The sequence below is a fragment of the Peromyscus californicus genome, unplaced genomic scaffold (genome assembly GCF_007827085.1).
Source record: "Peromyscus californicus insignis strain IS unplaced genomic scaffold, ASM782708v3 Scaffold_9__1_contigs__length_137607984, whole genome shotgun sequence".
In the NCBI taxonomy this organism is placed as follows: domain Eukaryota; kingdom Metazoa; phylum Chordata; class Mammalia; order Rodentia; family Cricetidae; genus Peromyscus; species Peromyscus californicus.
In genome coordinates this window covers 35,180,843-35,195,161 of record NW_026294617.1, presented here as the reverse complement: position 1 = coordinate 35,195,161, position 14,319 = coordinate 35,180,843, and the positions used below count along the sequence as shown (strand labels likewise).

The 14,319-nt window shown below is 41.2% G+C and overlaps 1 protein-coding gene across 6 annotated transcripts in view; it reads left to right on the top strand.

Moving 5' to 3' along the window:
• The window catches only part of Nbea (neurobeachin), a 558,359-nt gene that overhangs the window by 515,639 nt on the left and 28,401 nt on the right, over positions 1–14,319 (top strand). For all 6 annotated transcript variants that reach the window (XM_052730144.1, XM_052730145.1, XM_052730143.1 and 3 more), the window contains one exon: positions 1,558–1,725. In XM_052730144.1, coding sequence (XP_052586104.1) covers positions 1,558–1,725 — 168 coding nt within the window. The remainder of the gene's footprint in view (positions 1–1,557; positions 1,726–14,319) is intronic.

The following is a 14,319-nucleotide window of genomic DNA, read 5'->3' as shown; positions in this document are numbered from 1 at the left end:
TAGCAAATCACAAATGACCAAAACTTTAGGTATTAATTCCATAGCTATTCTCAGTTCCTGGGAGGAGATTTGAATGTGACCACTCAACAGTGACCCTGCATGATAGTTAGCTTTTTTATCCTTCCATCCATTAGACAAGGCATTGAAGTGATCACAAACAATTATACTGACTTTAAATTGACTATGATACTGAATTGACAGAATCACACAAACTATAACAGACACAAAAATTTAAGTGATCATTTTATTTATGTCTCATTGCCCATATTCTGGTCTAAATGATTAGTTTAATATTAATAAAATGGAGCATAAAAATTCTGTTTAGTTTTAGTAAGTAAATGCTGTTTTCACAAAATCTTAGTATTTACATTTCTGGCTGAGAATTACACAGAGTGGTTATTAAAAATGACATTTAAAAACAGTAATCAGGAAAAGAATAGCAGGGAATGAAGTATCAAGTGTGGGGAAGTTCAAAAGCACTACTGAAAGTACAGTTTTGAGAGGATCCCTTTGAAAGGTATTTGTTACTGATATGAATTCCAAAAATGGGTTTGCACCTTAGAAACTAGAGCAAGCAACCAGAGAAGGACTTCATTCACACATTTACTGACAGCTGTCGGTTATAGTATACAGCCATACACAGAGAAAATTTGCAAACCTGAATAAGAACTTCCTGTGCACATGGTTGGCATCCTGCCTGCTTTGACTGCATCAGAAGTGAAGGAGTGAGTGGATGGATTACTCCCATGCAGCAGAGCACCCACTACTGTTTTCAGCCAGGACTGAACAGGACTCCAGCCCACCTGTCTAGATGTTTCCAGGAAGCTTCTAGTGGTTCTTAAATAAAATCACATTGTTCTAATTATCTCACAAATAAAAAGCGTCACATAGCCTGTGTAAGGAAGTTACTCAGACACTTGCCTAACGTGCCCATTTCCAAACTCAGAACATCTCAGTGAAGTAAACACAAAGGGCCTCTTCTCTGCAGCCCTTCCTAGAAATCTGTGCTCATTTGCTCTCTAACTTACTTCCCCCCCTGAATAGCAAATCTCCCCAACTGTCTGGTGTTTCCCAAAGTCTCTGTCAGCTGAGTTGATTCCTGGCATGAAGAAGGTCTTCCTTTCTAGTCATCTTAGAGGCAAGGTGGAGGAGTTCATTCAGGAAGATAAACCCATATCAAAGCTTCCTATAAAATGGTTTAATTTTAAACTAATGTTTAAAAATTAGAAATGAAATTATTATAAAATGGCATTAAACAGCTATTATAAGTTATTTTTCTTTTGGGTGTGTGTTTTTATAAGAAATGTATTTAATTTGTGTTGTATATATATAACGGAGCCAAGAGAATGGCAAGCATTTTGTGAAGAGACATTTATTTAGCTCTCTGTCTTATTAAAGGTAGTCTTTTGCCACTTCTGGGGACTGAAGATCTAATATATACAAATCAAATAGAATATAAAGGCATAATGTCTTTATTTATACTGAATATTTCACAGTGAGAAAGTGATATGGAGCCTTGCTAAATTTGCAGTCTCATTATTCCTTGATTCATTGCAGGCCCTGGAAAGTGAATTTGTTTCTTGCCAACTCCATCAGTGGATCGACCTTATATTTGGCTACAAACAGAGAGGGCCGGAGGCAGTCCGTGCTCTGAACGTTTTCCACTATTTGACCTACGAAGGCTCCGTGAACCTGGACAGCATCACAGATCCTGTGCTCCGGGAGGTAGGTGTCCTGAGCTGCTCCCAAAGTGTCTGGCATCTCTCAAACACAAATCTGACTTTCCATCTCTTTCTGTGTAAATCTCCTTTCAGCCTAACTCTTTACTACATATACGTTTCAGTTTTTTGACAAATGAAAAAAAAAAAAGGAAATATATCAAACGCATGCAATGAGACTAGTATGTTGGGATTTTTGAAATTCAAACCTTTTAATGCAGAACTGTAATTTTACTTCCAGATCTTCATTAAAATGCATAATTGTGTTATTAATGGGTAAGGCTTAGATGAATATTTAACTATGAGTAATTCACTAAAATAATCAGCAGCATCAGTATTTAAAAACAAAAGCAACTTTGCAACTTTCAAGAAGGAACATTTAAAGAGATATACCAATGTAATGGATGTTATTGTAGTTCTTTATTTCCAAGTGTTCTCAGCCTGAACTGTCTGTAGCTAACAGTTGGGGATTGTAAGTATTTTTAAGTGAAAACAATCATATTAAATAGCATTTAAATAACTTCCCATGCATAAAATGACTTTGGCTAGGTGGGCAGAGTAAAGATGCAGCAGCTGCTAGGTAAGTGTTGCTGCAAGGAGACTATATTCCTGCCCTCCATCCTAACCGCAATCTGCCATCTGTTGTATGCAAAACAAGCCATCGTGGCTACATCTCCAGGCACTGGAATGCTTTTTCAGTTTTCATTTCAGAGGTAGGAAATGTGCAGATTTGGGAATCAAACTCTCTTTAAAAATCTTGTATCCATTTCTTACATATCCTATAAAATAAAGACTCTATTTGCATGAATCCAAGCAGAGAAGAAAAGGAAGAGAGAGCACACGATCATTGATCCCTTGGGGCAGAGCACTTGGAGAACACATTCCGAGCATGTTATTAAAGGCAGTGTTGTGCAGTAGCGATAGCACAAGGGAGTAGGAGCAGACAGAGGGGGAGTGATCCAGGGAGAACCCAGGTATTGTGAAATTGTTTGGTGAAGTGAGAAATATCCTCCAGAGACCACTACACTTGCCGAATTTAGGGCCCTCAGTTGTATATAAATTCTAATCATCTTACCTGGTGGGAAGTAATTCTTATAACTATACCCCTTTGCCTAATATAGGCCCATTTTATAATTGTTTTACAAACAAAATTCATCGTTTTGAACCTACATTTTTTTCTTTCCCTCCCCGCCAGACAAGGTCTCACTATGTAGACCATTCTGCCCTCGACCTCAGAGTTCACCTGCCTCTGCCTCCGGAGTGCTGGAGTCCAGCATGTTCACTGTCTCACCCAAGCACAGTGAATACTTTTATAATCAGAAAAGGAAAAATTGAGTAGTTCATCCTTACAGCCCAAGCCCAAGTCCAAATTTGACTTGATTTATAAACTTCATGGACATCTCTGGTCCTGGGTATTTTATTGTGCCCTTTCCCCTCTACAACAAAGTTCTGTATTTAAAAGAGAAATTACAGGCCGATTATGTTGGACAAAATACAAATTTGAACATACTGAATATGAGGAAAATCACAGGGTATCGTTCAGATTGTGATAGGAAAATAGCGTTTGTTTTTTTTTTTTTAATTTAAATGTCAGTTGAAAAAGAGACACATAGGCTAGGAAAAAGACTCCAGAATTAGAATTGAGACAGACATTCCTTCCATGATTCGAGTGCATATTTGACCCTCACTGAAGGTGTCTGCTTCTTCAGCCATCACACCGTTATTCTGGACAGTGGCAAAGCCAATTAGTAGTTCACACGCCTTACTCATCACACTGTAGGAGCTGTAGCCCAGAATGGGGGCTCTTCACTGATTTGCCGAATGAAAATGGGCCCAGCCTCATGGTTGCTTATTATATAGATGCTCTGAACAGAATCTGTTACATGATGGATTTTTATTACCCCAAGTAATGCAAACTGCCAAGCTAGGCAGGATGTCTTTGTTTAGGACTTGGCTCCTTTGAGCATCCCATTCTGAGTAAACACTTGCTGGGTGCTAAAGCTCTGCCATCCTCAGAGTCAAACTAGAATGTGCATCTTCTCATCCTCAGACCCTTGCCCAGGTGTCTGAGTTGTCATCTCTTAGAGCTGGAGGAGGCACACTCCAGCAGCACACCTCTCCCTCCAGCTAGCACAGGCCCTGACACAAGTCAGCAGAGGTGTTTGCACTGGCTTTGAAGATCTCTATCAACTCAAGTGCTGAGGAAGCTGCTTCGTCTCCTTGAGGGCAACAAGAGGCCGTTAGTGTGGTGCAAACCACAGACTGAGGGCTTTTAAAAAGGAATATGCATTAGCTTTTTTCTCTCCTGCTCCTCACCGTCATTCCCTCTCATACATTCCCATTAATGTCAGTAAATAAGTGAGAATGAAACATGTTCCCACAAAACGTCCTGTACTACCATTTAAGATCTCGAAGAAGAGTGCTCCCCAAAGGCCAAGAACCATTCAAGAACAAGCTAGCTGAAGATGCCAGAGTGCGGAACCTCACTCACTACTTTACTTGTTCTCTAAAGGAAGAAATAACACGGTACCTCATTTAGGGAGACTTAGCCTCCACAGTCATGAGACACAGATAGTGCAGCTAAGATTTGATGGTCATTTATGCCCCACCCCCTGGAACATTATCACCGTGAAAGATGTAAACAGAGGCTGAGTTTTCCTATCCTGATCACCCAGTTCCAAATAAACATGCAGAGGCTTATATATGAATATAAAATGCTTATCCAATAGCTCCGGCTTATTACTAACTAGCTCTTACATTTAAATTAATTCATTTCTATTCATTTATGTATTGCCACGTGGCTCGTGGCTTTACCTGTCCTCCAGCATCTTGCTTCTTGAGCGGCTGGCTCTCATCTCTCTAGACTCTACCCTTCTTCATCCCAGTCCTCAGTTTGACTGTCCCGCCTAACTTTATCTTGTCTTGTTATAGGCCAAACAGTTTTATTTTTAACCAATGAGAGTAATATATATTCACAGCATGCAGAAGGATCACCCCACAGCAGAAAGACTCCTGGGGAGGTGTATGCAGTACCTGGCTTCAAAGCATCCCAGTTGGAACTCTGTAGACCTGCCCAACTAGACCCTGGCTTGAGAGAGATGCTTTCAGTCTGAAAGGTTGAACACAGACTCCTAAGAAAAACAGAGCTCAAAGTTATCCCATTCATGATGTCTCCACTCATTTTATTATAATGATTATCTTTGTATCTTTTTAGCGCAAAGGTCATTAATATATAAAACTACAGAAAGGCTAGTTTTTTGTTGTTTGTTTCATAATGCCAATTTGCCTGACTAAGATATATTTTTTAAATGCTAAGCATCACCATAAAAGACTAACATGTCTCCTTTGTTCAAAAATTCTATGATCTGCCTGGAATTTTGAGCTTTGAAGTTAGTACTAAAATTTGAGAAATAGCTTAAGGTTATTGACTCATTCCTCCCTGACAGGTGAAGTCATGAACCAGCACTAACCACAGCAATTATGGCATTAAAATGTCAAGAAATTAGAGGTCAGAATAACAGATAATTTTCTTCTCTGTGTCAGATTAAAAATTGGCATTCTTTGACAGTTTAGGATCTCTGGCAGAGAAAATGATGACAGCTTAACTTATTTTATACTTGTAAAGCAGTAATTGATAGTAAACTTTATCTTGACAGCTTCTGGGCAGGAACATGACAGCGCAGTTCTGGTACAAAGCTCCTTAATATGTAAACACTAGGTCTGCTGGAGAGTAGAGATTTATTTAAACTGTCTTAAGCCTTGTCTTACATCATTATCTTCTGGGTTCTTTTCTCATGATGGCTCAACTATTTGGGCAGTGGTTTTGAAGCGTGATAATGAATGAATATTCTTTCTTCTCCTTTTCCCGTATTAATAAAAAACACCGTTTTCTTCATATTCGTACCTACCAAATGACCTGCATAGGAAACAGGGTTCTGGGTTAGTAGTCACTGGGTGCTGTGGTTTCCTTCCTCCCTGCTCCTCAAGTGTGATCCAAAGCCCAGCAGAATCCCAGCCTCTGGGAGCTTGTTAGAACTTCTGGCTAGAAACTTAAGCTTCCCTAACATGACTCAGGAGAGTATTCAGGCAGGGCCCATGGGGGACTTGATGTTAGAGATTTAGTTTTCTAAACATATTTTGGGTGTGGGGGTGTGTGTGTGTGTGTGTGTGTGTGTGTGTAGTATTTATATGTTTGTGCTTGGGTACCATACTCTGTGTGTGTGTGTGTGTGTGTGTGTGTGTGTGTGTGTGTGTGTGTGTGTAGTATTTATATGTCTGTGCTTGGGTACCACACTGTGTGTGTGTGGAGGTCCTGGGACATCTTAAGGATGTCAGTTCTCCTTCCAACATAGGAGTCCCAGGGACTGAACTCGGGCTTTTAGGCTTAGTGGCAGGTGCCTTTACCCACTGAGCCTTTTCAGCAGCCCAAGAAGGTGGAGTTGGAGGTTTGTTCTACATTAGATGTGTTAGAACTACTTGAGACGCTTCTGCTTTCCCATACATGTAGAGAGAATAGAGAATAGCATACTGGAGGTCACCCAGTCTCATCTCATTGCATCTGCTCCTCCAGCCCAGGATCTACCACTGTTTCAAACTTATATCCCATGCCCAGAAAGGTATCTTAGCAACATCCACTGTGTCTTTCTTCCTGTCCTATGGCTATTAAGAACAAAAAGACTAACACTCTGTGTCTGTTCTAAGTTAATATTTCTGTCCTCAATTATTATTTATAGCTATAATTTTTCTTTAAATGTCAATAGTTTTGTTAAAAATTTATTTGAATTTATATGTTTCTGCGTAAGTTTATATATGCAGCGCATGCATGCTGTGCCCATGGAAGCCAGCAGAGGACATAAGATTCCCCTAGAATTGGAGTTATAGGCCATTGTGAGCCTCCATGTGAGTGCTGAGAAAAAAACCCAGGTTCTCTGCAAGAGCAGCCAGTGCTCTTAACTGCTGAGGACCTCTCCATTTGCTCAAGGTTATTAGTTTTTCAGAAGTTAACATAAGTAGGGCACTGGTGTTGAAGGTGCACCCGTGCACCAAGAGAAAACGTGGAGTCAGCATCCTGCAGAAGCTGTCAGCTCACGCCAAACAAATGACCAAGAGTGCTAAGTTCTGAGCTGACATAAAACTTGTCATCACACCTATTACCAACCTCACCGAAAAGAAAAATGATTGAAATGACTCACCCTGTGACATGGAGAGGTAGACACATAAGGTGGTACCTGGAACATAAGGGTCATGCAGTGTTTATGTAGTTACAGATATACTCATCAATTTTGCATTTTAAAATATCCAATACATTTTAATATTACCAGCAATCACCAAAAAATGTGCTATTTTTCCATCTAGCTGTCTTTACTTAGGCAGGCTGTGCTTTGATCTCTCTTTTGATCTGCCACGGGTAACAGAGCTGCTCTCTGTGTGTGCTCTGAGGAGAGCGTGCCCACAGGAGGTAGGCTACATCACTTCAATTTCACTTCATTTTCTTGCTGAAATGTTCCCTTGCTACTACAGAGCACTAACATGATAGGGCTGTCAAGAACCAGCAAGACAGATGTGTCTGTATCCAAAACAGCTGCTGCTGACTTTCACAGAGAGATGAGTTCATAAAGTTCATAAGAGGAAAAAAATCAACGCACTTTTCATTTACTGATGATTTAAATGAAAAGACAGTCTCAGCACTGATGGTCCTACCTTCTGTACTCACCCTCCTCTGTGTCTATCAGCCCTTCCCTCCCTGCACCCCGATGTCTCCCTTTGATATAACCGGGGGTATCAAGGAATGCTGCCTTGATCCTCTAGGTTTAGTGTTTGTGGGTTCAGTCCTCCATCTGTGAGCCATGAACAAGCTACCTCAATGGGCTGCAGCACGTGGCATTTGCTCACAGAGCCATGGGGTCTCATTATCTTCATACTGGCTAATCAGGACTCTTCTCCTAAACAGCTTTTCAGAGAAATGATCACAATGAATGAGCAAAAAGATAGCTGATGATGATCTCCTAAATGGCCTTAAGTAAATCTCTCCTTTACTACATTGAAATTTTTAACAAGTTCAAAATCCAAATTAAATGCAAAGAGCACCCCTATGATTTGATTAGCGAAGCACACATAGTCATAAGGTGTTCTTTGGAGTTTGGGTGTCAGGAAGAAAATACCACAACCCAAATCCCTGTGTTTCATATCTGCAACACTGGGTCTGACATGCAGATTGGTTAATAAACTTTGAGTGTAGAAGTTAGTATCAAAGAAATCGATGGCACACATTGAATGGTGCTTAGCTAATCTGTAATTTGGGTTTCTCTTTTCTCATTGGATCTTACAGTGTCCTTGGTTAGTCAGTTTCTCGTCTCCCTCACAAAAACATGAGGTGCAGCTAGACAGCCTCACATGTATATCAGATATTTTTCCTCCTCTTTATGTTATCTTCATTATGTGCTACTGAGAAATGATAATTGTCAATTTTCAGAAATTATCAGCAAAAACTTTTTTGGTCCCCCCAGTGAAGGTGACAACTGCTGTTTGTAAATAAATGCCTGGAAGCCACGTTCCATCTCCTATCAGCATAGGGCGTAGTCATATTACACCGTCATCTGCTTCAGTTTGTGGGAATGGCTATCACTCAGTCATTTCAGTTAGATAGTCAGGATTCATGTAAAGTTTCAGACACACTGATAACGGCCCAATTGAAAGTTGTTTGAAATCTCAATGCAGTCCTTGTAAATTATTGTTTCCCATTTATGTCAAAACCAGAGGCCATTTTATTCTGTTGAATTAATACTGTGATATCTTGAATATGAGTTTGGCTTGATAACAAGACATGCTTCATTTTGGACTATTGATGTCCCCACCTGGTGAATTTGTGTCCCTGTGTTCTGCACACCGAGTCAAACCTTGAGCTTCTTCTCTTTTTTGGTAACTCCCTTCTGTAATTAGACACTCCACCTTACAAGGCCACCACCTGCATGCCTGCCCCCTCCCACTACTTTCAGTACCCACCTGCCCACAGCTTCTTCCTCCCCTTCTCCCTGTCTCCTGAGTCAGCCAGCGGAGAAGGCTTTTCACAGACAGCCTTCTGTATTGCCCTGGATGCTCTGGGTTGTACCCTTGGGGGTTCAGCCCTCTGTTCATGAAAGAAGAGTGCTGAAGTGAGCAAAGAACCCCAAACAGGAAAGCCTCCTTAAGACATCATCTCCCTCTGGACACAGTGAGTGCAGACTGCAGAGACCCCTGCCCCCCCAGGGAGCTCGTAGCAGGGCCCTCTGTAAGGTCTTCCTCAGTAAAATGGCTCTTGATGGAGAGCAGTTGTACTCCAGTCTGTCCCGTCCTGACAGGTAGCAAAGATAAGCAGTACCTGTCTCTCTCACTGGTCACACCTTTGCACTAATCCCTGGGGATCTCAGCACATGACCTGTCAAAGGGACACTGAAGGCTTCCTTTAAAAGAAAACCTCTGCCGCATGCTGCCACATGGATGAGCCTTGGGGACATTGTACTAAGTAAAACAATTTGGTCACAAAGCAAAACAAAACAAAAAAGCAACAGACACCCCACACCCACCCCTCACCCCCACATATAAATAGAAATATTCCACTTAGAAGAGAAGTCTGCATCAGCCACTATCACAGAGGAGGGAGCAGAATGGTGGTTACCAGGGATTAAAGGAGAGGGGAGGGTAGACTTTTGTTTAGTGTATCCAGACGTTTCGTTTTACAAGATCTAAGGAGCAATGGTGATAAGTTGCACAGCAATGTATTATATGTACTGCACAACTATATGTAAAATGGCTAAAATAATAAACCATGTTTTATGTGCATCTAAAATTGCCTTAAGAGGTAATAGAGTTTAATATTGGTCCTTGTTAAAGAGGTGTAGGCAAGATACAGAGGTTCAGGAACAGAAAGCAAAACACTTGAAGGCTAACACACTCAGGCCCCAGGTAAGAGGGGAAAGTACTGGAAGAGAGATAGCAAGAGATATGTTGTCCTGCATAAACCGTGATCTGAGGCAAGAGTCCAGCCTGGCCACGGCTAAAACAAGACCTGGCAAGGAGAGCCACACAGAAAATCCCTCAGCCTCCTGCATCCTGTGCTAAGCTAGGCTCTCCTGAACCCAGGGGGAAAGGCCAAGAGCAAGGAGTGTAGTGAGGAGGTTTGTGGAGGCCCAAGGATGAGAGCCAAAGAAGACCGGTGTCCAGCACAGCATCCATCCCCCTTGTAATGTTGCTTCCAGCTAAGCAAGTGTACTGGAGACATCCAAGGTAGGTTAACCACTACCAGCTACGTTAAAAACCCGTGCTTTGTTCCTTAGATTTGAGCACATGGTCACTTCAAGTACAAAATCTGAGAGAACTTGCCATCAGTAGAACTGGATTAATTATAAAAGAGGAAATATTCTGGATGGGAGTTTTTCTGTCAGGATAGATATCTGTTAAGTCGCTTATGTAACATCATTATGATTGACCATTCCAAGGAGATGGAACCATAGAAAGTAAGTCCTCTCTTCACCCTCAGAGACTTGAACCAAAAACCAAGGGAGGTAACAATAAACCCGAGCTGCTCCTGCGAGCCTGGGCTGAAAGGGCCTTCCAAGCCAAGGCAAATCAGTTCTTTTCTTTTAACTGGAGTTAGCAAATAGTTGCTTACATATTCAATAATTTTGCCAGAATAGATTTTTTTTTAGTCTTAATGTAGGTGATTATTAAATCAATAATAAAAAACATTTGTATTTCTACTTGTGGTTTCTCTGAGGAACTAGAAACAGTTGACTATAAAACAGCACTTTAATTTTTTATATAGTTTAATGTTTAAAAGCAAGAAATGATGGAGTGCATATATTATTTTCTTGATTTACTTTGTTCTTGGTTTTCCAGCATTAATAAGTAATGCTTTATATGATCTTGTTTTATCACAACAATAAACCAAAAGCAAAGCTTATCAGTTTAAAAAAAAAAGCTTATCAGTTAAAATACCACTACCACTAAGTCACCTTTCTTTTGCTCATTCTCAAAGTTGCATTGTTTTCTCATTTTTTATGTGATTAGGCAAATTACAGGTAGAACAGAAAGATGATACATTTATTATATTTGCTATGTCAAATGTATGTATGTATATATGTATTTGGGGGGTATGGAAACAACAGCAGCTCTTAAGTGTTAAAATCACTGTAACAATGAGATAAGCACAAGACGAGGTAAAATGGTCAAATTTTTTTTCTCTGTTCTCAAACAACCATTTTTCTTTTCTTTCTTTCTTTCTCTTTTTTTTTCTTGAATTTTTTTGAAAACCGAATAGAGTTGGTGACCCTAAAGCAGCCACATTGGAAAGTCTGTGTCTACATAGATGATAGGTCCCTCTTGGCCACATAGATGGAGCCCCTCTCAATTAACCTTCTCTCAGGCTGTACACTCTTGCACTAAGGTAACACATGCCTCCAGCAGGTCACATGCAATTAGGATAGAGTTGCATATAAGTGGTTGGGGGAGGGGCTGGATACTCAGGTGTTGATCCAGTGACCTTCCCCACCCCTATCCTTCAGTTAGGGAATGTCAATTCACATCAGAGATCCTGGTTGATATCTGCTAGCAGGAACACTTGATTTGATGAAGATAGGCGCTTTTTGATAGGAGCTTTTTTGATGTCAACCAGGTTGACAACAGTTAGAAGGAGAAGGAGGTAGGAGGGCAGAGAATGAGGGAGGAAGGAAAAACTAGTTTTCAAGATTCTATGGAAGAAAAAATGCATCCAGGTTAAATTTACCTACATTATGGGCAGAACAGAGTTAAGTTGTTTTTATCTATTGCACAGCAAGAGTCTGCTACAAGTGTCCTGAATTTTGACTTCCACTTGTTTATGAAGTCTTTCCTCGGGACAGGCACATGTGTAACACACAGGCACATATAACTAATCTACTTGTGTATCTTCTGAGGATTTAGTGCCAGATTGTTCACAGAGGAGGAACTTTGTTAGAAGGTGTCTTAGTTAGGGTGTCTATTGCAGTGATGAGACACCATGATCACAGCAACTCTTATGAAGGGAAGCATTTAATTGAGGTAGCCACAGTTTTAGAGGTTTAGTCCATTGTCATCATGGCAGGGAGAATGGAGACTGGGAGTTTGGTGGCATGCAGGCAGACATGGTGGAGGCCACATCTTGATCAGAAGGCAACAGGAAATGGTCTGTGACAGCAGTGGTATCTTGAGCATAGGAGACCTCAAAGCCCACCCATACAGTGATACACTTCCTCCAACAAGGCCACTCCTACTTTAGCAAGGCCACGCCTCCTAATAGTGCTACTCCCCATGAGATTATGGGGGCCAATTACATTGAAACTACCACAGAAGGGGAGGCAGAGAGGACAGAAACAGTTAAGCAAGGTGACCAGCAGGTCAGAGGAGAGCAGTGTGCTGCACTACAGCTGCCATACAAGGGTCCTCTGTGCATGTGTGTAGGGCATCTTGTTAACTCATGAATTGCAAAAGGTGCTTCTCCTTGGGAACTGAGGGAGTTTCTGGCTCCATCTGCCTCCAAATGGGTACCATTGTGTATCAGCCTTGACTAATGAGGAAGACAAATCTAGAGAGAGCCTTTGAAAGTCAGTGAGAAGAAGGCCTGATTTCAGATGTGACTGACTATAATTTGATTGGTGGGCACCGGAGTGTTTTGCTATAAGAGCCTAACAAGATAGAGGACAGTGAAGATAACAGAAAGTGATCCTCCTGGGTCCTTTCCCTACTGGGAGCTTTATATTACAACTAAGCAGATAAGACCAGGGGTCATCTCAGCACATTTCTGTGTCCTTGCCTGCCTGTCCTTGCAGAATCCTAAATGCTCGAATTTCCTTGAGGTGTTGAACACACCTGCTTCATGATAGACCCTTGAAGACAGATGCTAAGCATTTAATGACTGACCAGTGAAAATTCTGCAGAGTAACAAAAAAATTAGTTCAGAATCACTATAGAACAATTGTCAGGTTTTAAAAAACCAACTTGAACTTTTATTTCTATCTGAGCAGTTCATAATAGAAAACTAAAGTGGTCTTCCTTCTGAAATCAGTTGGTGAGATAGTGAACTCTGGCATGTAGTAGTTACAGTCCATGAATACCCTAGAGACCACACAAATCCAAACGGCTTCTTCATTTATAGCAATGGCCATTACATTCTAGGTGCACAAACCTTAGTACACAAGTCAACACCACAATTTGGAGTACAACTGGGCATTCTATCCATGGCTGCTTCCCCAATTCAAAATGAGCATCCAATGGTACTACTGCCTACCTCCATATTGAAATGTTCCTCCAGTGGTACCTGCCTACCTCCATCAAAAATGCGTAACATTTTCCTGAGCTATTTCTAAATAGCTAGAACTATTTCTAAAACCTGAAGCTACTAACAGCCCCGATATCCACTAACAGGGAAATTTCTAAGTTGTGCTAAACTGATAATGGGACACTGCTCAACATAAAAAAAAAAAAATGAATAGTGATGGATACAAGAATGGATATCACAGACATTATGTTGATCCACAAAGGGCACACAAGTAAAATGTTTACCTTATGGTTTGTTTTCTAGAAATTCCAGAAAAGATTGATAAGCATGGGAAGTGGTTAACTTGTTGGGGTGTGGACTGTGACAGTTGGCTAAGGAGAGATAAAAAGTTGCCCATACCCATGTTTACATTCCTGTAACCATCACAAAGATCAAGAGAAGGAAACTTCCAACTCCATCCCTAAGTCTTCTGTCTTGATGAAGAGAAGAACTGTGTGTCTACTTTGTCTTTGTCTTGTTTGAACCTTAAATACAAATTTGTATAAGTGTGCTGAAAACTCCAAGATCTGGGCCAGCAAGATGGCTCAGCAGGGAAAAGTGCTAGCCACTGAGCCTGACACCCACGTTCCACAAGGTGGAAGGAGAACTGACTGTCTCAAGTTATCCTCTGGTCTTCACATGTATGTCATTGCGAATGTGGCCCACACGTATCTGTACATTCATAATAGTTAATATAATTTAAAAGCCCATGATTCCAGTTTAGAGATCAAAAGCCTAATAAGCAGTGCAGCTTTCTAAGAATAAGCCAACCCATGTTTTCATGTCACCAGCCAAAGCATTGTCCACCAAGGACCCTGTCTAAGTGTTGCGCTCTGAGGGGAAAGATAACCCCAATGCAAGTGTTGCAGCTCTGAGGGGAAAGATAACCCCAATGCAAGTGTTGCAGCTCTGAGGGGAAAGATAACCCCAATGCAAGTGTTGCAGCTCTGAGGGGAAAGATAACCCCAGTGCAGGTGTTGCAGCTCTGAGGGGAAAAGTTTCCCCAATGCAGGTGTTACAACTTTGAAGGGAAAGGTGTCCTGTCAGGAGCCAAGTAATGCAACAAAGTCACACCACACAACAAACCTCACACAACAGACTGATCAGGAAAGACACAAGAGGGTGGCTACCTCTGCTCAGGGAGAAGCAGCAAAGAACTGAGAGAGGCAGGCTTATGTAGGGTTTTTGGGGTACAGAATTTTCCAGGGTAGAGATTTCCAGGGTAGGGATTGGTGGGATTTCGAGCTCAGAGATTGGTGGGCTTTCAAGTCCTGAGCTTTGGGCTTTTTATTC